General features: G+C 38.0%; 1 protein-coding gene across 7 annotated transcripts in view; it reads left to right on the plus strand.

Annotated features, from left to right (window-relative positions):
• The window catches only part of Mme (membrane metallo-endopeptidase), an 88,119-nt gene that overhangs the window by 20,795 nt on the left and 42,021 nt on the right, over positions 1 to 25,303 (plus strand). For all 7 annotated transcript variants that reach the window (XM_087616091.1, XM_087616096.1, NM_012608.2 and 4 more), the window contains 7 exon segments: positions 10,574 to 10,735; positions 11,624 to 11,704; positions 11,807 to 11,902; positions 12,005 to 12,123; positions 13,589 to 13,654; positions 22,396 to 22,530; positions 24,239 to 24,340. In XM_087616091.1, coding sequence (XP_087472217.1) covers positions 10,574 to 10,735; positions 11,624 to 11,704; positions 11,807 to 11,902; positions 12,005 to 12,123; positions 13,589 to 13,654; positions 22,396 to 22,530; positions 24,239 to 24,340 — 761 coding nt within the window.

Genomic DNA, 25,303 nt, shown 5'->3' on the forward strand with positions numbered 1-25,303 from the left:
GAAAGTTAGAGAATTGAAAATGAGCCCCAAGCCTTACCAAAGAACTCTTCAGAGCTGCACGACAGTGTATTACACTTTCCTTCTTGCAATATAAAGAAAATGGTCTTGTTTAAGATGAAAGCCTGCAGTTGTCTGCGCTTTGGGATAGCATCTGTGTTCCCTCAGAGGTTTACTCAGTGACACATAATATTGGGTCAATGATGGTACTCAAAAATTTTGGTGAAATAAAATGAAAAGTTTTAGAGTCTGTCCACTATTCCTGAAGAGAAATCTTTCTTTGGGAGAAGGCAAATGAGTTAGCATAATCCTTTAGGTCTTCAGTAACAGAAAAGGACTATTTACTTAGTAAAAATAGGAATGTGGGGGGCTAAACAGTCTTATATCACCTCAGTTCTTGGCTTATTAGTAGATACGTAGTTTAACAGCACTCACTAGGGAAGAACCATTTTACCATTTGACAGCATTCCAGAAGCATCGTGACCTGGTCTGACCTCTCTTTGTGCCACTCCCTAGTAAAAACTGATGCAAGAGCGGCTGCTTTGAGCTCCTCTTGGTAATTGCATATCACTGAAGTCTGTTGGTCATCTTCGACCAACACATGACTCAAAATAACCTGTTTAAACAGGACGTACATGGGTGTGTCTAGGAGCTTGGGATCTACCCCAAGTGTTACCAAGGGAACAGGGAAGACTTTGCATGACCTTTCACAGTGTTTAAAAAGGAACATTGTTATTCATTATCATTATAAGCAAACTTGGTAACTTAGTTTAAGCGATACATTATTTAAATGACAGCATTATCCCTAATAGCTTTTTGCCAGCAGTCTTTCAGGATTCAAAATGCAAATTACACCTGGAAAAGCAAAACTATTTTTACACTCATGGCGCTTCAAGTTAACTGTAACACTATTACACTGCTTTTCTCTTTTACCAGCATGTGTTTTGGTTGGGAATTTTAAAGAAGTCCCTAGAGAAAAATTACTGTTGGCCCTCTTTTGGCTGTGAGCCATTCATTGAAATGGACTACGAGATAACCCTGAGGATTTTCATTTATTTGGGGACAACCAACTACAGATTATCATTATAGGACCATTAAAATGGAAGGTGCTGAAATCCAGGGCCAAATGAGGTGAAAAGCTGCGTTGGTAAATTAGAAGAAAATAATCTCATCTGGGTGTCTAAGAAGACAATGCTAAGTTACATAGCTTGAATTTTCTTCCTCCATTTATAATTGTCTCTAAAGCTCTCGAGAGTTTGAATGTGTGTGTGGTCTGGATGTGTGTGTGTGTGTGTGTGTGTGTGTGTGTGTGTGTGTGTGTGCGCGCGCACGCACGCGCGCGCTTTACCTGGACTTATGGCAGAACAGCAGCATATGTTTCAACATTAGAACTGACATTAGCTTCAAAACATTAGAACATCAACTTCAAATTAGACTGGCAGTCCGTCTCAATTCACCTTTGCGGCATTGGGTGTATAACTCTGCTGTCCATAGATTTCTTTAAAATTAGTTACCTGAATACAGATTGTGGGTCTTAAGTAAGTCTGAACCCCTTTCCCATTTACAAGTGGTGTGACTTGGGATGCAAATAACTTATTCAGAATGCTTATATATCAAAATGACAATGAACTATTTTTACTGTAAGCAATCTAAATAATTACAAACTTAAAAGTTTTTATGAAAATGCCTATTATGAAGTTCCATGTTTGGTAAACATTGACTTCTCTTGTTGTTACTATTATGGTGATTACATTTAAATGTCATTGAAAACCCTCTAATTTTCCTTTTGTCTGTAAATCTGATGGTGTATGGATTCCAGGCTCACTGTGTATAAGCTTGTGTCTGTGTGCATGTGCAGGCGAGCATGTGTAGATGTTCATATCCATTTTGATATAATTAGTCTTCATTATCAATTTCACTGGGTTTAGAATTTCCAATTTAGACGTTGAGGCACAGCTCTGGGTGTATGTTGGAAGGTGTTTCCAATGAGGAGTAACTCAAGGGTAAGACCTGCCTAGAATGTGGATTGCCTCATCCTCACATGGGTTAGCTTCCCAGACAAAATAAAAGGTGAAAAAAGAAAAGCAGAGTGGCCATCATCTTCTCTTGACTTCTCTTCCACCATGCTGTGGACTGAACTGTTCTGCGCGCCTTCCCCACCATCCTGAGCTCAGTTTCCTGAAACTGAGCCAAAACAAATCCTCTCTTTAGTAATTTCTGTCAGGGATTTTGGTCACGACAATGAAGGGTAACTAGTGCACAGCCTACGCACTGGGTGTGAATTAGCCAGTATTGAAAAGTAGCTCTAACATATGACCATTTGACTTACTTCTTTTCTTTTTCCTTTGTAGTGATGTAAAGAGAATAAGCCTTCTTTAGAAATTGTCCTTTGAATGTTGCTCTTTTCTCAGGTTAGTGATAGCTTGAGAGCTTGACTGACACTTTCCCAAATTGCTGGCTAGCAGAGCCAGTTCCCAGGCAGCCATGTGATCACGACTTAAGTTTGAGTCTAAACTACGATGCTACATAGCTTGGCTGTATTAAATGTATTTGATACTTAATTATATTTTTCATGTGTGATGAGTTTATCAGGCTCCACTTCTAATGTAAGTCAGGGAACATTTGTATATGAAGTATAGTTATAGGCTAATTATTCTTCAAGGCAGGGCACCAAAAATAGATCTCTTTATTGAGGGCACAGAGGTCAAGGTAAATCAGCTGTGGACAAAGACTTTCCATAGATCTTCCTCAGTGTTTGAATAGTTGTGTGGCCATGCTCAGTTCTGTTTTTGTTTTTCTCAGAGTCTTCTGTATCCCAGGCTATTCTTGGACTTGGTGGGCAGCTGTAGGTTATCTTGACCTTTTAATCCTCACCGTTTGCCTACGTATTCTGAGATTGCAGACATGAGCCACCACAACAGCTTTAAGTGGTGCTAGGGATTCAACCTAGGGCTTTGGACATGCTGGGTAAGCAGTACAGCAACTAAACTATAAAGCTTCTCAGACCCAGTGATGACTTTTCGTTGTGTTCACCAATTAAACAATTGTAGGTCTCAGCATTAGATTGCATGAGTTGGAGCATAAAGAGCGGCTCACAGAAGTATTTGAACTTAAAGATAAACCAGTGTGTAGGTTAATTCAGTACCTCCACATCCCATCTTTCTTCAGCCAAAGCAATGCAAAAGCAATTTGAAGGCAGGGATTTTCTTCATTACAAATTAGAAGTAGATTGTGAAAGAATCGAGAGTGAGTGTAATGAAAGCTGATTCTTATTAGCATGAGGGTCATTTTCTTTTCAGGAATGGTCCTCTAGATTCTAGTTTGCATAGTGTTGCCTTCTAAATGGTGCTCACTTTCCATTTCCCTGTGCTCCCTGTGTTCATTTGGTCGAGGGCTAAGGTAGGGGTGCAGGGGAGGAATGGAGTCGCCATTACCTTCAGACTGTTGTCAAAGGAGGTTTGTTTTACTTAGTTTAAGTTGTCTCATAACTAATATCAGGCTTGTTGTCTGTTAATAAAGCCCTTATTGATGGGGGAAAGAAGGTTTGGTCATAAATGAATGCCTTGAAGTTTTTACATCTGCTGCTGGCTGTCCTAACTTTTCTTTGACCTCCTTTGGATACTTTTAGTGATTTCAGTTACTTTAAGTAGAAATGTTGTTTGGGACCAGGTATCAGACGGCTTAGAGCAATTTAAAAAGAACAAGCTGAGCACATATTTTTTTGCTTCTGTTCAATTCCCTAAACCCCACTTCAGGGCAGAACAAGAACAGTCAATGGAGAAAATTTGCCACAGACTAAAGAGAAATGTCTGTTTGGTGTATGTGTTATAAACAGATACCTGATCTAATTCTTAATGACAGAAAGGTTTTTTTTTAATGACATAGTAATTGGGAAATAAATGTTGTGTATACTAGGTTTTGTTTGTGTTGCTCATCTCGATCATTTTCATAACTGTTTCCCCAAAAAAAATCCAATTATCTTCACTATTTGTGAATCCCATGTTTGATAATTTGCCTTGTCACTAAAATTTACTTTTAACCCCCAAATCAATAACTCAGGCTCAGTCACAGATATTCCTAGATGTATGGAAAACAGAAGGGTGTTGCCATGTCTCTTCACACCCGTCCTCTCTGAGCCACGTGAGCAGACTCTAACCTGGGGTCTTTGTGCAGGCCTTCAGTGGCGTGTCAGGGGCGAATGGTGTATACTCAGTGAGGTCCGTACATAGAAACACACAAATCAAGCTTAGGTTCTGCTCACCTGACTATGTTTTCTAAGGTCTATGATTCATTCTACACAAATTCAGTATTGGTTTTCATACACAAGAACCACCATCAATAACAAGAATCACCCATATTTGCTTGGAAATTACCAAGGATTTATTCTCCATTCTTTTGGGAAAGGATCAATGACCTGCTAGGTAGGAATCGGGTTTAAAAAAAAATGAAGCCTATGAGAAAGTACTGCCGTACTGTGTGTTGTATTCATTTGCTGCTACTGCAGTCATCCTGTAAGCTTCCTTTCTATCATTGACACTCGCCCTAGGAGTGCGTGACAAATGTGGGGGTTGTTTTTTACATTAGTGTACATATAGGACCAGAAAGCTGTCATATAGTAAGTGTTCACATATAAACATTAAAATATTGGTCACTGGTAGTGCCCTAAATCCTATTCTTAATTAGCATACTATTAATATTCTTGAAGAGCAAAGAACAGAAGGGAGAGACCATGTGACATGGGATTCAAAGATAGACCAATGATTGCCCTGCCTTTCATGTGATATTGGAGTTACAATATCTCACTGGACGAGCACTTAGCCATTGACTTACATTCCCAGCACTGCCTCTTATAAAGATAGGTGTGGCCGAGTCTTCAGCGTTCTGTCTTTTAACAGAAACCCCACTATATGTAAGCATGTCTGAAAGACTGGTAGAATGTTCTACCCAACTTTCTTCTGGGTGGCCTAGCATCCTCCTGAAATGCCACCAAAAGTGTCTCGGCTATTAATGAGGAGAGGTGATTCTCACCACAGCACAATTTGTGCCGCACAAAGTGCAAAACCAGGCTGCTGTGTGAGGCCCTGCTTGAGACACAGATCGAGAAAGATGATAGCAGACAGGAAAAACAGCATTTTCCTACATACGTCCTAAACACCCAGAGGAAACTGGATCATAGAGAGGGTATGGGCAGGAGAGAGGTAAGTATGTGAGGCCTATGGGAGAGGCCTTGGGTATGAGACACAGGTGAGGTTCCTAGCAACACAGGGGAAGCAGAAGTTACCACATAGTATATAGTGACATGTGAGTAGTTTTACACTTGCAGAGGAAACATCACTAATTTAGAAAATACTGAACATTTTTATTTTCCGATAGTTAATCTTCTGGCCCCTGTTTCTTTGTTGCCTTATCTACTGAATATTAGAACCAATAAAGAAGCCTTAAAAGTTCTGGAATCATTCACAAGACTGAAGTAATTGGTCCTACAAATCCTACAGGTCTGTGTGTTTAAATGGCTTTTGGTCATTCATTGGGTTGAAAGTACTTTTTGCTCATTCAACTTTTTGCTGAGAACGTTGGGTCTCCTTAATCCAGCGTGCCCTAAATACTGGTCAGAAAGATCTCTGTTCCCATGTGTTCCATTCACCCTTGTCTCATTCCTGCTTACTCCATGCTGCCATTTACACCAAATTCTTACTCCATCTGGATGTTCCAGGCCTGACACTTTGCCCTTTTTTTTCTCTCACAAACCTGTGACTAGAGCATGGCATGGAAAAGAGAAGAGGAGGACAGAGCAAGGACAAATAGAAAACAGTTGAGATGCAGTAGAAGAGAAGTCAATGGGAGGCTCTGCTTGTCATGTGCCCCAACATTCTGAGCCATGGAAAGCACCCCACTCTCTTTGTCTCTCTCTCATGCTCTCTCGCTCTCTCACTCTCTCTCCTCTCTTCTGTCACTCTCTGTGTCTCTGTGTCTTTCTCTGTGTGTGTGTCTCTCTCTTCCCCTGTCTCTTCTCTCTCTCTATCTCTCTCCCCCTTCCCCTCCCCCTTTCCCCCTTCTTTCTCTCCCTTTTCCCCTCTCACCTCCTCTCCTAATATCTACTAGCTTCTGGTGCTATGAAAATTACTTAATCATTTACAACTAAATAGCAACTAAACTTTTGAATTCAAAGCAAGTCTCTCTGACTTAAAGACCAAAATGTTTCCCTAGCTTATATTCCATCTCCAAGCCACATAATATACCCTCGGTAATGAATACAGTAATTAATGACTTCCCAGATGCTAGCTGAGCTTGTTTTTTAAATTCCCTGAGTTAAATAAGTTGGGAGAATGTTACAAGAAGATTAGTTAGGGAAAAAAAATCGTGTGCCATTTATCAGCCCAGAACATTCAGAATTGTCACTTATAAGAAATAAGCTCATTATTAATGGAAGATTACTTTGCTTTTCTTTATGTGACTATTTTAAAAATTAACTTTTTCATTATTGCAAAGCTAATGAATGCATATTCATCTAATACAAATTGGGAGATAAAGATAAGCAAATAATACAAAATTAAACACACCCACACCCCCTCCTCATAGATATAACTGTAATAAGTACCATGGTATCTATCTTCCTAGACTTTCAGGGGTTTTACATAGGTCTTTTTAAAACATTGTAGTGTTTCCCCTACCACTTTACATCTGCTGAACAACATTCTGTATCAATACATTTGCCCTTTTATGCTTACTTATTGAGGTTAATAATTTTGTTTGACTTTACAACATAGTTGTTTATTCAAAAGTCAGAAACTGATGCTTAATGAACCAAAAGAGCACGGGTGTGGCTGTTTGTGGACATCTAGCAATTCAAAACACAGCTCAAAACAGAAAGACAATTATACCCCGTTTAAAGGTTTAAAGGTTGTGCATGTTTTCTACGGCCCTTCTACTCACATAGCTATTGCTGACTTCAAAGGAAAGTCAGGACAGAGGAGGTCCAGAGGATAAGGTGTAAAATGAGAACCAGCTTATGTTAAGAGATTAAAGGGAAGTTCATCAAAGACTTAGCTTAAAAGTGCTAGTCTGTGACTTGCCTTGGCCTATGGCCCCCAAATATTCAACAGAACAGAACTTTCTTTGAAGTGATTAGAAGTGCTGATACTCAGAGAGATCTCTGGTCAATGGGATTTACCAAGTAGCACTGGAAGGAGCTAGCATTGTTGCCTATTCTGAGCTCTTTGCTTGTCTCTAAATGCTATTTCTTTGGGAGAGTGCAAACACTAGGATTAGAGAGACAAAAACAAAACCAAAACAATAACAACAAATTAAAAAAAAACCGCTGGCCTGAGAGTGAATATTAATCGATTTCCCTTAATGGTGATGTGTGGGAAGTTCACATGCGCTCAAGGACTGACTTTTTTGGTCTCATAAGAACAGAATCTCAATTAACACCATTATTTTTAATCAAGGTGTATGATGGAATATGTGGTATTCTAAGCAATAAACTTTGCCTACTACTCCCACTGCTCATTGTGCAAGTTTATTACTTCTTTATGATTTCTCAGTCGTCTCTGTAATCCTATGGTGTTCACGTAAGCCACCCACTTCCCTAGGAGTGAAGGAGTGGACTCTTTCCCAAATGTCAGTGGCTTTTACAACAAGTACTTTCAGTTTTGAAAGCCAGAAAGCTCCAAAAAAATTGTGCATAGTATGGTTCTAGAAGATTTTCAGTTAGTGTGTTCAGAATCCACATTTCTGGGATTTTTTACCTACATGACAGTCTTCTTATTTGGGGCATTGATTCACTTTCTCTTGCAATCTTGATTTTCTTCAGAGTACAGAAAAAAAAATATTTTCTTCTCTATGATTTTAAGGTGTTCTTGACTTGTCTTGTTGTGTTAAGACTAGAATTCTTCTTGGGGAGTCTTGAGGGAGCAGTGTTTTGACTCCATGAGAACAGTACCATCATAAGAGAAATGGAATTAATTCCAATATTAGCTGCCATGGAGATTGTGGGGATGGTTTTTGTCAAGGTGGAAAATTCGAATTGGGCTTTTAAAATGCCTGGAATTTCAAAGGGTGAAAAATTGCAAAAGATACAGTAGCAGCAGACAGGGCTGGAACAACCAGGTCAAAGTTTTAGAAGCAGAAAACTGAGCTGCTTCACAGCAGAAACTGATTTGATTGGGTCAAATGACTCGTGTGAGGAAATAAAGACAGAAGCTTCATTAGCTGTACCAGATTAAAATATGCTGTGGAATCTGTGAGAGTGTTCGTTGTACTTGTTTTGTTTTGGGTTTTTAATGAATATAAAAGACTGCATTGAAACCTTGGCTGGAAAACACCAAAATGTTTTGAGAAACATTAATCTGCTTACAGAATGCAGGGTGGACTACAGTGAATGGGGCTGGGGGCAAGGCTTGGCGGAAAGAACATGGCCTGCCATTGAATGAAGAGTTGAAATGGAGCAGATAGAACAGATATGGAGACAGTTAAATAGGAACTGGGATGCCTTGTGGGAGAAGAGGACTCAGACCAAGTAAATAATTACACTCCATTAAAAAAGTCAGTTGATAGATATACAAAGAGATTATGACATCAGTAAAATGGTTGGGCAGAGTGTGTCCACAATGAAAAACTCAGAGAAGCTTCATTTGAACACAAACCCTGAGTGAGACATTGAGCTCAGGGGAGTATAGAGAGGGTCATTTTCCTTATAGGTAGAAGTCACAAAACTTTAGGGAAGAAGTGTGACAGGTTCTAAGTCTTGAGTCATAGAAACTGAAAGGAAACAGAGGGGGAATCCAAAATGTGGGATGAGTAGGTAGGGAGGAAACACGGAAGTATTCTGGCACACTGGGTAGGCTTGTCTTGGGGGAACAGGGATAAGTAAAAATTTAGAAAGGGTAATGGGAAGAGGATGGCTTCAAGACCAAGCTAAAGAGTTTGTCATTAACTTGAGAAATGACAAGCCACTGACATTTTTGTGGACTGTCGTGGCTAGTGCAAAGGGGCCGGTAGGGGGTGTAACCTGAAAAATGAGCAGCATATATAAGAGAGAGCAGGGGGGATGAATGAATCAGCAGGCAATGAAGACGGAAACGGGTAGACACCAGCATGGAAAAGAGGTATCAGTAAACAGGTTAAGGGATTATAGTTAGCAAATGGGTGGAACTCAATCCCGAGAGTCTGTGCTAATTATCATACATAGCATATATAGCACATATAAGGTATAAAGCATATATAGCATAGCATGGATGTGGGGAGATGGGTGTTTGGGGGTTAATTCCAAAGAGGTTTAAGAATTATACACGAGGTACTCAGCAAGCAAACATCCAAAAGTTGGATAGAATTAGGAGATTGAAGCTCAGTTGTAAAACTAATTTACCATACCAAGACCAAAAAATCCACACAGCTCATAGACTTTTTGAAGTTATTCATTAATTTACTAATTAATTAATCAATGGGTTCAGAAAGTGAAGTACTTTCAGAAGCTCACTTGAGTACATATACTCTGCTGACATAGATGAATTCTCAATTGCTCCTTTGTTTACACCACAAAACAGTTCAAGTCACTATGAGAAAGAAAGCATGATGGAATGTAGGGTGAGGGGAATCATGTGCTCTACTCCAAGTGTGGAAATATACGAGCCTTGTGACTTACTCCAGTCTTCAGAATGTAAAACATGCATATTTTACCAGTTATAGCATCTAAAAGTATGTGTCTTACACACTGTAAATACCCTGTGCTTTCACCACAGTTTTCAAAGACGTAAGAGTGAACTTCAATAACTCTCATGTGCTCACAACCAATATCGTAACAGACTCGACATAAACAAGTGCAAATCAGGCATGAATTTTAACTGCAAAACTTTGTAAGACTGCAGAGATAGCTCAGTGGGTAAAGGCTCCAAACTACAAACCCGGCCACTTGAGTTTGATCCAGACACACATTGACCACAAAGAGAGTAACCAACTCCTGAGAGCTGTTTTCTCTGTGGCTCACCTGTGTACACACACACACACACACAGACACACACACACACACACACACACACACAAATATATAAAAATGTAAGAGAAATTTGCAGAACTGTAAGCAAAATACAAAGATGACAAACTGACCTTAGATCCTGACTGAGCCAATAAATATCCATTAGCAGTCAGACTTGCATCCTTTGGAGTTTCAGGGATATTTTGAAAGGTACAGAACCCGGTAAAGCAAACAGCAACTAAAAGTTTCCAGAGTGCAAAATGACATTATGTTAACTCTAGGCCACCGTGACCACAACAAAGTAGGCCTACAATTCTTTTTTTCCTTGAAGTAGTAAGTAGCAAGAGACTCAATTATTGGAAGCCAGATTCAGGAAGACATACTAAAGAGAGCACTTAGAATGGTGGACTTGAGCCATCCAGAAATATAATGAAGCCACTATAATAGTAAAGGGAAAAGGGACTACTGACAGATGCTATCATGATGCCATCAGAATAGACTATTATTTAAATGCAGAGAAAAGAGCATCTGTCCAGCTGACATGTCCAGCTTGCTTAAGCAATACATCTTTCATTGCGTTTGGTCCTTTCTCTGGTCTTGCAGCTGCTCGACTGATCCAGAACATGGATGCCTCTGCTGAGCCATGTACGGACTTCTTCAAATATGCTTGTGGAGGCTGGTTGAAACGCAATGTCATCCCTGAGACCAGTTCCAGATACAGTAATTTTGACATTCTAAGAGATGAACTAGAAGTCATTTTGAAAGGTTAGTGTTGACTGTGTCTGTGAATTCAATTTCTCTCCTCTTACATCCATTTTTTAAAAGACGTAGCTGCTGGACATTATAAGAAATTTTGCAAAGGATTAGAGTTGATAATTTCCTCCAGGATTTGCAGACCTTCATTGAGTTACCCAGAGGGTAGTAGACACCAAAATGGATGTGTTGGCATATCTTAACATTCTTGCTTTAATTTTATATACACATGACCTAAAGCTCAAGTGATGACATCATCTCAAGTGATGGTGTGCTCATGTCATTTTACAGAAGAGCAATCTTTAATGGTTACTATCAAATCATTTCTACTGACTCCCCTACTCAGCCCTGTGCTGTGTTAAAGTTGCTAACAATTTCACCAAATCTTGTCTTCCATAAAAGTGGAGAATGCTTGGACACATCACTATCTATCCCTACTTCTCTTCTCCTTTAGAAGTTGCTTTGTACAAAAAATATGTTCCCTATTTTAATGCCTATTCAGGAAAAACAACCCATTTGGATCATCAATAGCACATTCACACAAAGAAAATTACCTTCTAGTCATCAAGAGGATTGTCCACACTAATTCCCCAATTCCTTCCTACTATTTGTTTTGTTTTTAATCTGAACTTCCAAAAAAAATAACTGGTACCTGTGGCTGAGAAGCGGACGAGCACGTGCGTCCATACATACCAGCAGTTCCCTCCAAAAGACTTGCATGTAGCTTAGCTAGAGGAGTAAACTCTACTTATGTTCTGAGAATGAGGACTGGATTATTCTCAAGATTTTAGAATGAAGAGGGGAAAAACATTTATTTTTATTTAGAGCTATGTTGAAATGCTAATGACAGCTCCAAATCAACCATTGTATTGATACACTTTACTAAATGCTTGATTTCAGATGTCCTTCAAGAACCCAAAACTGAGGACATAGTAGCAGTGCAGAAAGCAAAAACTTTGTACAGATCATGTATAAATGAATGTAAGTGTTCTCTGTTTGTAATATGTATACATATATATGTAACAAAATATGAATAGAATATGCAGACCCTCATTCTGAATTTGTTTTCATTATCTCACAAAGCTGCTATTGATAGCAGAGGTGGGCAACCTCTGCTCACACTGTTACCAGATATATATGGGTGGCCAGTAGCATCACAAAACTGGGAACAAACATATGGTAAGGCAATTTTCTTTATTTTTTAAATTAATAATTTCCACTTTATAGTACTGCTAATGAATCACAGCTTCAGAAAATATGTTTCACCTTCTGTTCCTTTAGGTACTTCTTGGACAGCTGAGAAATCTATTGCACAACTGAATTCTAAATATGGGAAAAAGGTCCTCATTAATTTTTTTGTTGGCACTGATGATAAGAATTCTACCCAGCATATAATTCATGTAAGTATGTGCATCAGGCAGCCAACACTATCTCTAACTTGTAATGAAATTTCCATGTGTGTTATTTTCATTGATATTTGAGTAATGCTAATTCTTCCTCTCAGTGCATGAACGAAGGTGTAATAAATCCCTGCCCTGGCTCTCAGCCCTAAGATTCCATGTTGAAAGGATTTTCTTAGCTATAAGTTTTCGACACGCAGCCCAGTCTGTTGCCTCTATTTAAGATAACTCCCCAGGATCCTCTTATTATGAAAATAGCCGCCAGTTTCTTTGTATGCTTTATGCTTTGGTTTACATAAAGTAATGTAGGTCTGGAAACCAAAAATCCCTCACTAATTTAAAATAAAAATCATAAAGAGGGTTTGAACACAGTTTTCATTCTCACTGTGCTTTTAATTTCAGTTAAGATAAATAAAATACCGTCCTTTTAATGATCCTTCATGTGGAGTTGTCCTATAGCTCTTTCAACAGAACAGTGTGTGTTTGTGTGTGTGTGTGTGTGGGTGTGTGTGGGGGGTGTGGGGGTGTGTGAGTGTGTGTGGTGTGTATATGTGTGTGTGAGGGGTGTGAGGATGTGTATGAGGTGTGTGTGTGTGTGGTGTGTATATATGTGTGTGTGTAGTGTATGTGTGTGTGTGTGGTGTATGTGTGTGTGTGTGTGTGTGTGTGTGTGTGTGTGTGCGTATTTCCTCTGGATGGGATTGGACTCCTCAAAATTCATGGATTCCCATCTTCATCTATGAGTGCCCTGATTTGCTATCTGCATCCATTCTAATGCACTGAATAGAAAGCAGTCTTACAAGGCAGTCAGTATGTCCACTTGTACTTATCATCAGTGCCCAAAGTGGAGCACATACACAGAACAGCAGAGACTCTCTTCTCATATGCCCAGCTAATGTCTGCTCCTGCTAAAACCCCTTCGAACACACATATCTTAGGGGGAGTCTTCTCCATGCCTCTTTGGGAGACAATCTCAAAATTTGTTGCAAAATTTACACTGGCAAATAGGTACACTGTAGTGGTTTTCTATGCCTCCATCTCCACAGACCCAAATAAACTTGGAAGAATACAACCTACTTCTACCAGGGTGGGGCAAGCAAACATGGCTTGAAAGGGACCATATTAGAATACCCAGAAGCTGGGAAGTTCTGTAAATGGGTAATTTCATAGTTCACTGGGCCAAGATCCTCCTTATATCTTCTGTTCTGAATTAAAAATCATTCTCAGTTTATTTTTAATTCTAGTTTTCTTTGGTTTCATTACATATCAACAATGAAATCCCCCAGATTATATAACTACCCATGTAGTTATCACTTACAAGTACTGTAGAAACTGTTCCTTAGCTGTTTACTTCATTTCCACTTGTTGCCCATACAAACAGTACAGAGAGAGGGCCTAGTCTATTCTATCCAAATGTTTTATATTTGCTGAGTAATTTGTTTTCCTTGGTGTATTTTTTTTATAGTTTGACCAGCCTCGACTTGGCCTCCCTTCCAGAGACTACTATGAGTGTACAGGAATATATAAAGAGGTAAATAAAAGCAGGGGGAGAAAACAAGCCGACATAGATACTGAGTCATCTGTGCAAATGTTTAATCATGAAAAGGACTAAAGTCAAATTTAAAACTCTTTACAATTTTTGCTGTGGAAAAGCCAAAACCAATCTGTGCTGAAGTTCCTTTGATAGAATGAACACTACGACTCAACTAGTAGAAATCAAACAAGAAAGCTTGGAATTCTGCCCGCAAATTTTGATTCTTAGTTTTTAAGTCACATGATCTATTTTTAAAATTCACCCTAAGATGTTTCCATTCATGTCTAAGGTGGATCATTTAAAGAAAACAAAAAGTGTCTGATGAATCAAATCACAGAACACTGGGATGAACAGGTCTGGTGACACGTACTCTTCTAGAACTTCCTGATTCTATTGTCAGATAACTATGTCAAAGGGATATCTGCTTCCTTCCCAAAGCACGCAAGACACGGAATCACGTCATACATGGCTGCTGTTGACCTGGAAAACATTTTACTATCTCCACCTAGCTTTCTTGCCTTAGGTTGATGAGACTGTGTTCTTGTTTCCTGATGGAAGGAGCTCCATCAGACAAAATGAACAGTCAAATGTGATTAGATGTCTGAGGGCAGGCTTTTGTCCTACAGATGCTTTTCTCATAGTTCTTTTAACACAGAAGAACTGTCTTAGCTGGGTCTGCTTTTCCTGACCCTAAAGAGTAACATTTTGATAGTATGACTGGGATCATTTCTTAGCTGAAATTAGTTAAAAAGTTGCCGTGCCTTGCATTCATGTTATGTTCAAATAACATGAAATAAGCTATGTGTTGGAGTAGATACACAGTACAGAAATTAAGAAAAGTACCTACAGCATGATACTAAAGGCCACAATTAGTAGTAAAGATAATTAAATGGAGGTAGGATATCAGAGTGATCTAGTGGCTCTGTGCGCTGCAGCTGTTGGCTTTAAGAAGTGTCAGCTGCTTCCTGTTTCGGAGTTAAAAGTGAGGGAGGAATGTCAAAGCATATCTTAATTTTCAACTCAGGACTTGTTCATATTTACAGTTTTAGATTTTAAACTGTTGTTTCCCCCTCAGTCCTTAGATAGCTTTTATTTGTTTAACATTTCTGATCTTAATCTATGCCTGGTTATCAAGGTGGTGACATTTCTTCCTTTTTCCCCTGGATAAGATTTTTATTAAGAAGAGAGTATAGTCTATGAATTTTTTTTCAGTGTTAGTCACAATGTCAAACATATGACAAACTGGCCGTTTGGGGTTTGCATCTAATGCAGATGCATTTTTACTTAAACCACAAGGGTTTTTTTTTTTTTTTATGTGAAAATGTGAATTGTCCATTCTGTTAGAGAATTGGGGCCTTCACTTAGTCACGCACATTTCTTTCTTGGCCTATAGATTTAGAAACTGAAGTTTGCATTTGCAAAAGTCTGTGCAGCCAGAGCTGTTCTAGTCACTCCATGGAGATAGAGCATAATTTTCCAGGTCTCTGTAGCCGTCATCTAGACGCTAGATCCTAGAGGATTTGATTCACATTGGCTTTCTTGTCTCTATAGGCATGGAAGTTTGTATTGGACTGGATTTTGTCTAAGCCACAATAACAAAAACACTCAAAATTATAGTGCGGGAAGCAAGAGATCATACGTTTCTGTCTCCCTTTCCAATCTCAAAGCAGGCAGATCAAGTGAGATAAGACACATGGGACTCCCTGAGCTCTCAGCTGCCTTTAATTTTATTGTCCTACCCTCAACCTTTTCTGGAATTCACATTAGTCTGCCAGGTCAGAATTGGCTTGTTGTGCAGAACTCATGTATAAGGTCAAAGGGAACTGGAAAAGAGGGAAGTGATGGACCATTTCCTCTAAGTTCTTAATTAATAGGTTTTGATATTTCTAAGAAAGGGTTTGCACCACTGAATATAAAAGAGGTTGGAAAATGCCAGCTGAATTTTCTCCTGATTTTCATTCTGTTGTAAATTGGATTGTTTCTTTATTTATAAGTCAGGCAGTTCAAATTTTTGTTTGTCTGAATGCTACTGATTTTGTGTATTGGCTTCCTTTTACTCTGTTCAGTTCTAACACTATTTTTGATGACACCTTCTATGCATGAGAACATCCAGTTGGCAAACACTGTCTCAGTGTTCTCTACTTCCTTTCCCACACGGATACTGTTTATTTCTTGTGCTTGCCTTAACTTTCTGGCTAAGACTTTTAGAACTATCTTGAGGAGACATCCATGTCTTTTTTTTTTTTTGTCAAATGTATTTTATTACCAGTAGTGGAAGTTATAGGTAGTTGACAAAAAAATAAGGTAAAACATCTACAACTAAAGATATCAAAGTGCTGGGTACAAAGTACATCAGAAGAGTGATGGTGAGACATCCATGTCTTATTTCTGATCTTGGATGGAAAACACTCAACTTTTCATTGTGGCCTTTATTGCGCTGAAGTATTTTTTTTTAATTTATGCTTTTGAGAATTTTTTTCCATCACTGGAGATGATCATGTGGTTTTGTACTTTATTTTGTTATTATATTGTTTAATGTCTATTGATCAATTATTTCTGGATGATACCTGTATACTTTTTCCTGACATAAATTCACCTTAATCTTAATCCTGGTCTTTTAAAAATGTTCTGTCAAACACTTATCAGTAATTGGCTGATGACTTTACTCTGGTCATCGTCTCAGTTATTTACCCAGTGTTTTCTTTTATCTTAGTGATTTTGCCTGGCTTTAGAATCAAGTTGGGGTCATAAAATTGGTTTGTGACTTTTCTACTCTTTCTACTCTTCATGAAACAGTTTGAAAAATATTGCCACTGGTTCTCCTTTAAATGCTTAGTCAAGCAGCAATGAAGCCATCGGAAGTAACATATGTCAGCCTCCTTTTTTCTTGAACATTCTAAAATTTCAGATAGATCTAATAATATGGACAGGGACATTTGGTTTTCATCAGATGAGTTTCTCTGGAACTGGAGGGGGTTTACAGACTCCAAAAAGCAATGACAAGAGAAAAGGAGACTGACTCAGGCTTGTTGAGTCCTTTGTGAAGAGAATGCACTAAGGTGGTATAGATGAAGTACATCCAACATGAATAGATATGCAAAATGAACAGAAACACAGATTTTTTTCACCAATGCATACACTCTCATGAATAGTCTTTTGTTGGTTTATTGGATTTGAGTTCCATGAATCCGCTATGGTTTTGCACATGGAAGACACATCCACATTCTCTCTCTCTCTCTCTCTGTCTCTCTCTCTCTCTCTCTTTCTCTCTCTAATATATATATACATATATATACATACAATATCTTCTCTTCTCTCTATATATGTAGATGGATATAGATATAGATATAACAAAAGTGTAAATATCTATTCTGAGAAAACAGGGTAAAGGGTAACATTGCCCATAAAAGATAATCATTCCCATTCTTGGAATGTCAACCAACTATCTCATATGCAAAAGTCCTCTTTAAAGAGAAATAATCTTAATTGTCTTCAAAACAAAAGACTCTCTTCAAGAAAGGCCCCTGAGGTTTGAAGGATTAATTTCAAGACTTCTTTTTCTCTTAACTTTTTACTAAATCAAGGCTAATTATCTTGGCCTCCTTTGTTAATAAATTTGTAAAAATTGGCTATCATTATAAATATTTTTGTGCTGTGTACTAATGTTTATCTGACAAAGAGAATAAGTTAGGGCACTAATTCTTATACCTGCTCTATATGTACCAATGACAAGGTTTTGGACAGTCACTTCAATACTTGGTTGAACCAAGTATTCATTCAATAAATAATTAAAATAAAATGGGAAAATTCAATGAGAAGTTGAATCTGAGAAGGGAAAAGTTGGAGATTAGGAGGTATGGATTCAAATGAAACAAGGCAATGGGTACAGAGAGAAGGGTGGGAGCTATGAATTAGTTTAGAACTCTTCTAAAACTGGTAGGCTTATGAAACATGGAGGCATGTTCGGGATAAGGATAAAGGGCTTGAAACATGGCCATAGTAGATAAAAGCCAGAAAGAGATGACCCAAGGCCTCTGTGTCTTAAGTCAGAGAAAAGACAGACTCCTCTTCCCCAGTCCACTAAATTCCAGGAAAGAGCACAAGCTGAGATTTGTAGTCAGAAAGATGAGCAGGCTCAAACAAATTGAGATTAAACATGGAGGGGGTTTTACTTGCTTGATCACTCAGAGTGCAAACTAATAAAACCTGCCATGGTCTGGAGATGTTCTGATCAAGTACAAATGAGTAAAACCTTCCTAATATACTTCAGTATAACATCAGTATTTTTATTTAATAAATATTCCTTAAATTCATGTCAGTGTGACCATATTTGTGCTGTCATTGAACTCAAGTAATGCAGGAATAAAAAAGACATAAGAGAGAGGGGAACTAGTGGAGGGACAAAATGTAAATTGAGGAAATATGATACCAATAAAATGGTGATGTGATAATGAGTGGGTGAGCAGATGAGCCATTTAGATTCCATGCCAGTTGGCTTTTTAAAAGCTCTCTCTGGCTGCAGTGTGTAAACTGTACTGTAATAGAGAAGAACTCAGAGGAGGTCACTTGGTCATTTATGTGAAGGAGTATGGTGGACTCTGATGAGGGTAAGTAGATCTAAAGTAACCTGCAAGATGGCCCACTTGTTATAGCACTTTAAGCTTCTCAGCTAGTACATATGGCCTATGTAGTGTCTCTGTTTGGTGGCACTGACATACATATGATACAAGGAGAACTATTGACCTCATTTTCTTCTTTCTGGATTCCAAGAAAGAGACTAAATCCAGAGGGTACATGCATTCAATAAAACATAAAGGGCCGTTTTATTTTCAATTTAGTAAATTTGAGAGGAGAATTTTTAGAGATTGAAAGCAGTTTGTGAAAAATCTGGTTCACAGCATATACAGTAAAACATTGAAAATCTTGTATAAACTTCCAGGTTCTTTCTGATAACCCAACCACCTCAGGCCCCTACGTGATCCCCTTGGGTCCTGTGTTCCTATTTTAGAGTTGTTTTTATGTTCTGCTATGTCTCATGTCTGGTTCCTAGGAATAGTTGTGTAATTCTATACGCACAATCTCTCTGTAGATAACAAGTTTCCGCCAGCAGCTGTATGCTGCTTAATGGAAAGTTTCTGAGCCTTTTAGATGGGAAGCATCTTTCCTACTTGGTGTTACATCTTTCTTATTTAGTACACTTTGTAGGTTCCATTAGTAAACATGCATAACACACAATATTCCCCAGCATTGATAGCTAGCTAGAACACAGTTATATGACTTCTCAGTTACTTACTTATAGGTTTACATTTTGTAGATTTTCTTCTAAGGAAGGAAAATACAGACAACTGATAAGAGCTGAGTGTCACAAACGTCTGACTAGGAAACTCCTGTTCTTCAGAGGTCACCAGCAGGGTGCCCAGATGTCAGCCAATCTGACTGGAGAACTTCTGCCTCTTTCCCGGATCTGGATGTCATTCATTAACAGTGATCTTAAAGTCTGAAGGGCAGCAGTAAAATGGCCTTGCTGTGTTCTTCTTTAGCAATTCTAATAAATATCAGCGTTTTCCCAGCTTTACGGGAATCTCCTCTTCTAAAGAGCTAGTTTATAAACACCATTATCTGCTGTTATAATATGGAAATCACTCTAACCAAAGCAATAACCCATGATATTAGGATTAGTCAATATTATTTTTTTAATGTGTGGTTTAAAACCCCACAAAATTACTGCTATATGGATTTTACACTGGCTCTTGAAAGCAATTATCCCTTTAAAAATACCCTTGTCAGTGCTAGGCTGGCTTTCTTTCTCTCTTTCTTCCTTTCTTTCTTTCTTTCTTTCTTTCTTTCTTTCTTTCTTTCCTTCTTTCTTTCTTTCTTTCTTTCTTTGCCACAGAAGAGAGCTTTAATTTTTTTTTACATTTTTTTGGATATTTTTTATTTACATTTCAAATATTATCCCCTTTCCCAGTTTCCTGTCCATAAAACCCCTATCCCATCCCCCCCCTTCTTCTATAAGTGTGTTCCCCCTCCCCAGCCACCCACCCCTTCCTGCTTCCCTGCCCTGACTTTCCCCTATACTGGGGGGTCCAGCCTTGGCAGCACCAAGGGCTTCTCTTCCCATTGGTGCCCAACAAGGCCATCCTCTGCTACAAATGCAGCTGGAGCCATGGATCTGTCGATGCATACTCTTTGAGTAGTGGCTTGGTATTGTTCTTATGGGGTTGCAAACCCCTTCAGCTCCTTCAATTCTTTCTCTAATTCCTCCAATAGGGCCCCAGCTCTCAGTTCAATGACTTGCTGCTAGTGGTAGGTTCTATAGTCTTTTTTTTTTTTTAACAAAGGGCTACTAGATATTTTTGGGTTCTTCTCCACTGAGACAATCCTTGATTTACTATCTCTTCAGAGCACAGCCACTAAACATGAGAGCTCATTCTTATCCCTGCCCTGACAACTGTGTTCTTCTTTAAGACCCAAGAAAAGAAAGCTAAATTTCACTTTCAAAAATACCTCAGTTTCTCCAAATCTGTATACCTGGCATCATTTGGCATTTTACATGTTGAAAAATAAGAAAAAGATAAGGCCTTCAGTTAGACTCTTGCTACAGTGGGTTTGAGTTTTAAAGATACTACAGTGTGTGTTTTAATAAGAAGTGGTGGCCATGCTGGAACACATCCATCATAGCTCTGTGTCCCGGGAGCTAGCAATCTGAGGCTTCACCAGTTCAGCAGGACTGAACTGTTGTTTCATGATGTTATCCACTAAGGTTCCACAATCATCAGATACACTTATAAAGAATAAGAACCAGATTGCAGGCTCAGCAAAGTACCTAGAAGGATTCTTCTTGTTTTCTCACATCATTAACAAAAACTTATCTCGTATAACAAAGAGAAATCTCAAAAGAATAATATCAGAAAATTCAAATTATCATCTCCTTCAAAGGCAGTAGTAATTACCTGCTGAAAGCAGATGGATTTATATGCTTTGAAATATAGTTAATTCAAAACACTACATTCTTTTTAAGATTTATTTATTTACTTGTTTGCTTATTTATTTATTTTTTATGTATACAATGTTCTACCTACATGTGTACATGTCAGAAGAGCACACCAGCTCTCACTACAGGTGGTCATGAGCTCACCATGTGGTTGCTGGGAATTGAACTTATGCTCTCTGGAACAGCAGCCAGTGCTCTTAACCTCTGAGCCATCTCTCCAGCCCAACACTACATTCTTATATTTTGGACTATGTGGTCCCATTAGGGATGAACCCAGACATGTTTCTTTACTTCAAAGTGAAACAAGAACTCTGATTAGCTTGAAATGGGAACAAACTTAATTTGGAAATGACCAATACAAAATTATCATTTCATTTCTAATACCTCAGTGATTGGATTTCTAAATACAAATTCACCCCCATACTTTATCCTATTAAAATATAGACAGAAGCACTACCTAGGTAATTGTAACATTACAGTGTATCCCTCAACAGAGAAAACACACATATCCAGAGAACTTGGTCTGTTTAGCATTTTTTGAGGGTCATAGGTAGCAGAATGTTTGATTTTTGATATTCACAGTAAATACACATTTTTAAACTCTTGCTTGATTTCACATTTTCACTTTACTATTTTTTTATGTTTGATGGTGAACACCTATAAATACACATGCCTTTATATTCAAATTGAATATAATGGTGTTCTTTGTGCTTGTAGTCCTTTCGGAGGGATATGAGATTCTTCTGAAACTGAAAGTGGTACACTCTTTTAGCGCACATTGTAGCCTTCATTTGTATTTACCCAAATACCAAATCTTGGAAGCATCAAAGATTCATTCACTTATCCCAGAATTTTGTGTCAGAATTCCCCTGGTAACAGTCACTTACCTTACTCAGAAAGTTTCTGCTGGAAACTTGAATTAGGGTCAATTTCAAAAGAAATAAGAAGATCACAATGTATTTTTGATGCCGACATAGAATGAAGGCTAATGAGTAGCAGGTGACTGAGACTTAGCAGAAGTGGCATTGAATTCTCCTGGTCTTGATGTCACTGAATTCAGTTAAGGCATTTGTACAATCCTGAAAAGGTTGGTAATGCAAATAGCATATAGTTCCTGCTTACAAATTAAATCATATCTGAAGATAAGATGTAAACATATTGAGTCTTTGGAAGAGATGGTATCTAAATCTATGGCATCTAATAGTAAAACGTCAAAGTAATGAGGGTATAATGGAAAAAAAATTACAACCTTTTGTTGTTTGTTGGATGAACTCCTGAGAGCAGCCTCAAAAAAACTTAACTTGACCCAAGATGAATCTGGGAAGGTGTTCTGATAATATTTTATGAATTTGTAACTCTTCATAAATGGTTGAAAAATACTTGCATATATACATATATATACATATATATATATATATGCAAAGCCAACATGAAGAAAAAGTTTAGAAAAGAAAAAGAGGTAATATGTATTTAACAAGTGCTTTACAACTGTATTTTTGTGAACACAAAATAACATTTTTAAAAATAACCTAATCTTCATAGACAAATGACCACAAATTAAAACATTTAAAGTAATATTTTATTGCTGTGTCTCAGCTATAATTAAAAAAACCTGTACAAGCACTTAGAAAATATTTCCATTTGATTGTTCTTTTTCTTCTACCAAAATTAATATTTTAAAACTTCTATGTACCACAATGACTATCAGAAGCTTCCCCAACAACATATTATTTCTTTCTTTCAGGCTTGCACAGCATATGTGGATTTTATGATTTCTGTGGCCAGACTGATTCGTCAGGAACAAAGATTGCCTATTGATGAAAACCAGCTCTCTTTGGAAATGAATAAAGTTATGGAATTGGAAAAAGAAATTGCCAATGTAAAACATATTTTTTTTCTGGGATACTGAATAATGTCAACCACTTTCTGCTTCATTCCTTCCTTTCTAGGTTGTTTTAAAAAAAATCGTAGCTCTTTAACCCAGTGATAAAAATGCATAGTCTAGTAATGGGTCATTAACTTCCAGAGCACCTTTGAAACTATAGGATTTCCTGAAATCCAAAAGACACACCAGGGTTGACAACCAGTTAAGAAGCTGTGTGTGGGCCAGTTGCCTCAAAATATTTCATGGGAAGTAGGAGATGTCCTAGTGGTTCAGGAAGACACATGCAAACACACGGCAGCTTTTCTCAACAATTTTACTTTATGTTAACTTGAAATACAAAGTGTCTGTCTAGATCCTCTCTGTCCTGCTAGGGACTTAGTCAGAAGTCAAAGTGATGCCACTGATTTCTGACTCTGAAACTGCTGAAGTCAGGAAAACAGAAAGACCCAAGCAACAGAGCCAAGGGTATTTCTGCCTTTCTCCTGGTTCCAGGCAAGCCCTTGGAGACTGAACTGGCACTCTGTTCTCTGAGTCTGCCACGCAGGCATGAGCAAGTAAACCCTGGCTTCCATCAATATTCGGGGTTGTGATTGAACCTGGCCTCAGAGTTCCTTACAGTGTAAGCTATTTTCTTATGTCCCCATGTGCTTACCACTGCCATCTGGCCTCTGCAGAAGAGTAAAGAATAATGGTCATGGAGAGTGATTTTATATTTGCCCTGGCTACATAAAAACAACCTCTCCACAACCAGAGTCAGCTTGATTGGAGGAGCAACTCTGTGGAGGACATTCGATAGGTTACTTGTAGTTCTCAGAGGAAAACTGAATTGCTAGAGGAGAATTTCTCGCCCTGGGAATTGATCACACCTATGTTCTCAGACCATGTCCCCCTTGGCCAGCCTTGGCTCTACAGTGGTCACTATATTTCCTGGTACATACATTGTGTTAGGTTTCCCCCACAAGTCAACATTATTCTTGTATCACAAGTGTTTATCTAGTATTGTGCATGTTGTCTTGTATGAAGGAGATATTCAACATTGGTTGTCTTCATCAATGAATAGATACGTTAACCCGAATATTGAAGGTCTTTTTGCTCAGTTCTCATTTCATACCATCCTCTTTGTGTCTCTCCATACTTAAAATTGCCTTTATTCTTCTCAAGCACTAACTTAGGAGTTGCTGACATAATTTTATCTTTCAGACTAAGTGAACAAAATTAACTCGGAAGCAATTGAGTATATGTCATTAGTCAGAAGGAAGGGTGGTCACAAAAGTAGGGTGGCCATTTTCTTTGACCAACTTGCTACCTACCTGCTGTAGACTAAAAATTTGCTGTGACAACTGCCATAAATTATTGTAAGATCTTTTGCATTTTCCTCCCCCCAGCTTAATTTTAAGTAGAATACTCAGTTACAAAATTGAGGGCAGAAGCCAGTATTTGAGAGATAAATTGGAGACGACTATATAAAAAAGTTATGATGCAAAACAGGTGCAGACCCAACTGAACTGATCATTAGCCACAAATGTTACTTAGGTGGCTTGGACGGTTACCAAGATGTTAAAAGATTTTTGAAGAATTTTAAGCTTTACGATCTGGTTAAATTTTAATTATTACAGCAAATTATCTCATGCTTACCCTATATTTATTTTCTATCATATATGATTATATTTTTCTAAAACCACAACCAACATTATATCCGTAGGCCACAACTAAACCAGAAGACCGAAATGACCCAATGCTGCTTTATAACAAAATGACATTGGCCAAGCTCCAAAATAACTTCTCTCTGGAGATCAATGGGAAGGTAAGTAGAAAGTTTTTAAATTTAATGTGCCCTTTTCTTATACCCATCCCTGATATTACAACTTTACATTTTACTTATTAAAATAAGTTAATTTCAAAATGAATGCTAATGACACTCATCATTTGACAACATGAGAAGTCTTGAGGTAGAGAGATATTTAAAATTGATATTTCTGAATTTAAGACAAATGAGTTTCAAAGGCAAAATTTATTTTAAGGGAAATTACAAGATTTTAAAAACTGTAGCCGAAAAGGGTTTGAAGAAGGTGCATTGAGAGGCCTTTGCATTGTCATTTGGTGTGAATTGTCAAGCAAGAAGATATTAAATTTCTTTTAAATTCTTAAAACAGACTAATTTATTCATAGAACTTTCCATGTTCTCATTCAGGCCATCTATGGAAGTATTCAGAATCAAAGTTAGAAACAGAATCAGGAAATAAGAAGAAAATCTGTCTTGGAATCTACTGAAGAATAGGACTTACTTATTTTTGTTTAGCTGGTTTCTAACGCCCTGCTTTGTGCTTTGAGAGGGTGTAATAGTAGCAGTAGCAATAGTGTTTGGTCTACATGCTTGGGACATGAACCTTGTTTTTAGAAATACATCAAAACTTCCACAGTCAACATTCTCTTTGTATCAAGTCTGTAATACTGGACTGATTCTGGTCAATGTTTTGCATGAGTTGGTCATTTCTTACATACACTTATTGACGTAATATATTAAGTAAACATGTTTTGAAAGACTTGTCCAAAGCAGCAAAGGGAAGCACGTACTTAGTCTAGCACTTCTTGCACAGTAAGGGACCTCTGTATATATAGATGAGAATCTAAGAGTCTGACGCAGTTAGACACTCAGTTCCCATATAAGGTACAATAGACAAGATTCCATCAGTTAGACATTCTCAATTTAGCTGCTGCAGTTCAAGTCCCATGAGCTTCTCTATAGAGCTAAGGTGAATAGCTCAAG

Source organism: Rattus norvegicus, chromosome 2, assembly GCF_021556685.1.
Source record: "Rattus norvegicus strain SHRSP/BbbUtx chromosome 2, alternate assembly SHRSP_T2T, whole genome shotgun sequence".
Classification (NCBI taxonomy): domain Eukaryota; kingdom Metazoa; phylum Chordata; class Mammalia; order Rodentia; family Muridae; genus Rattus; species Rattus norvegicus.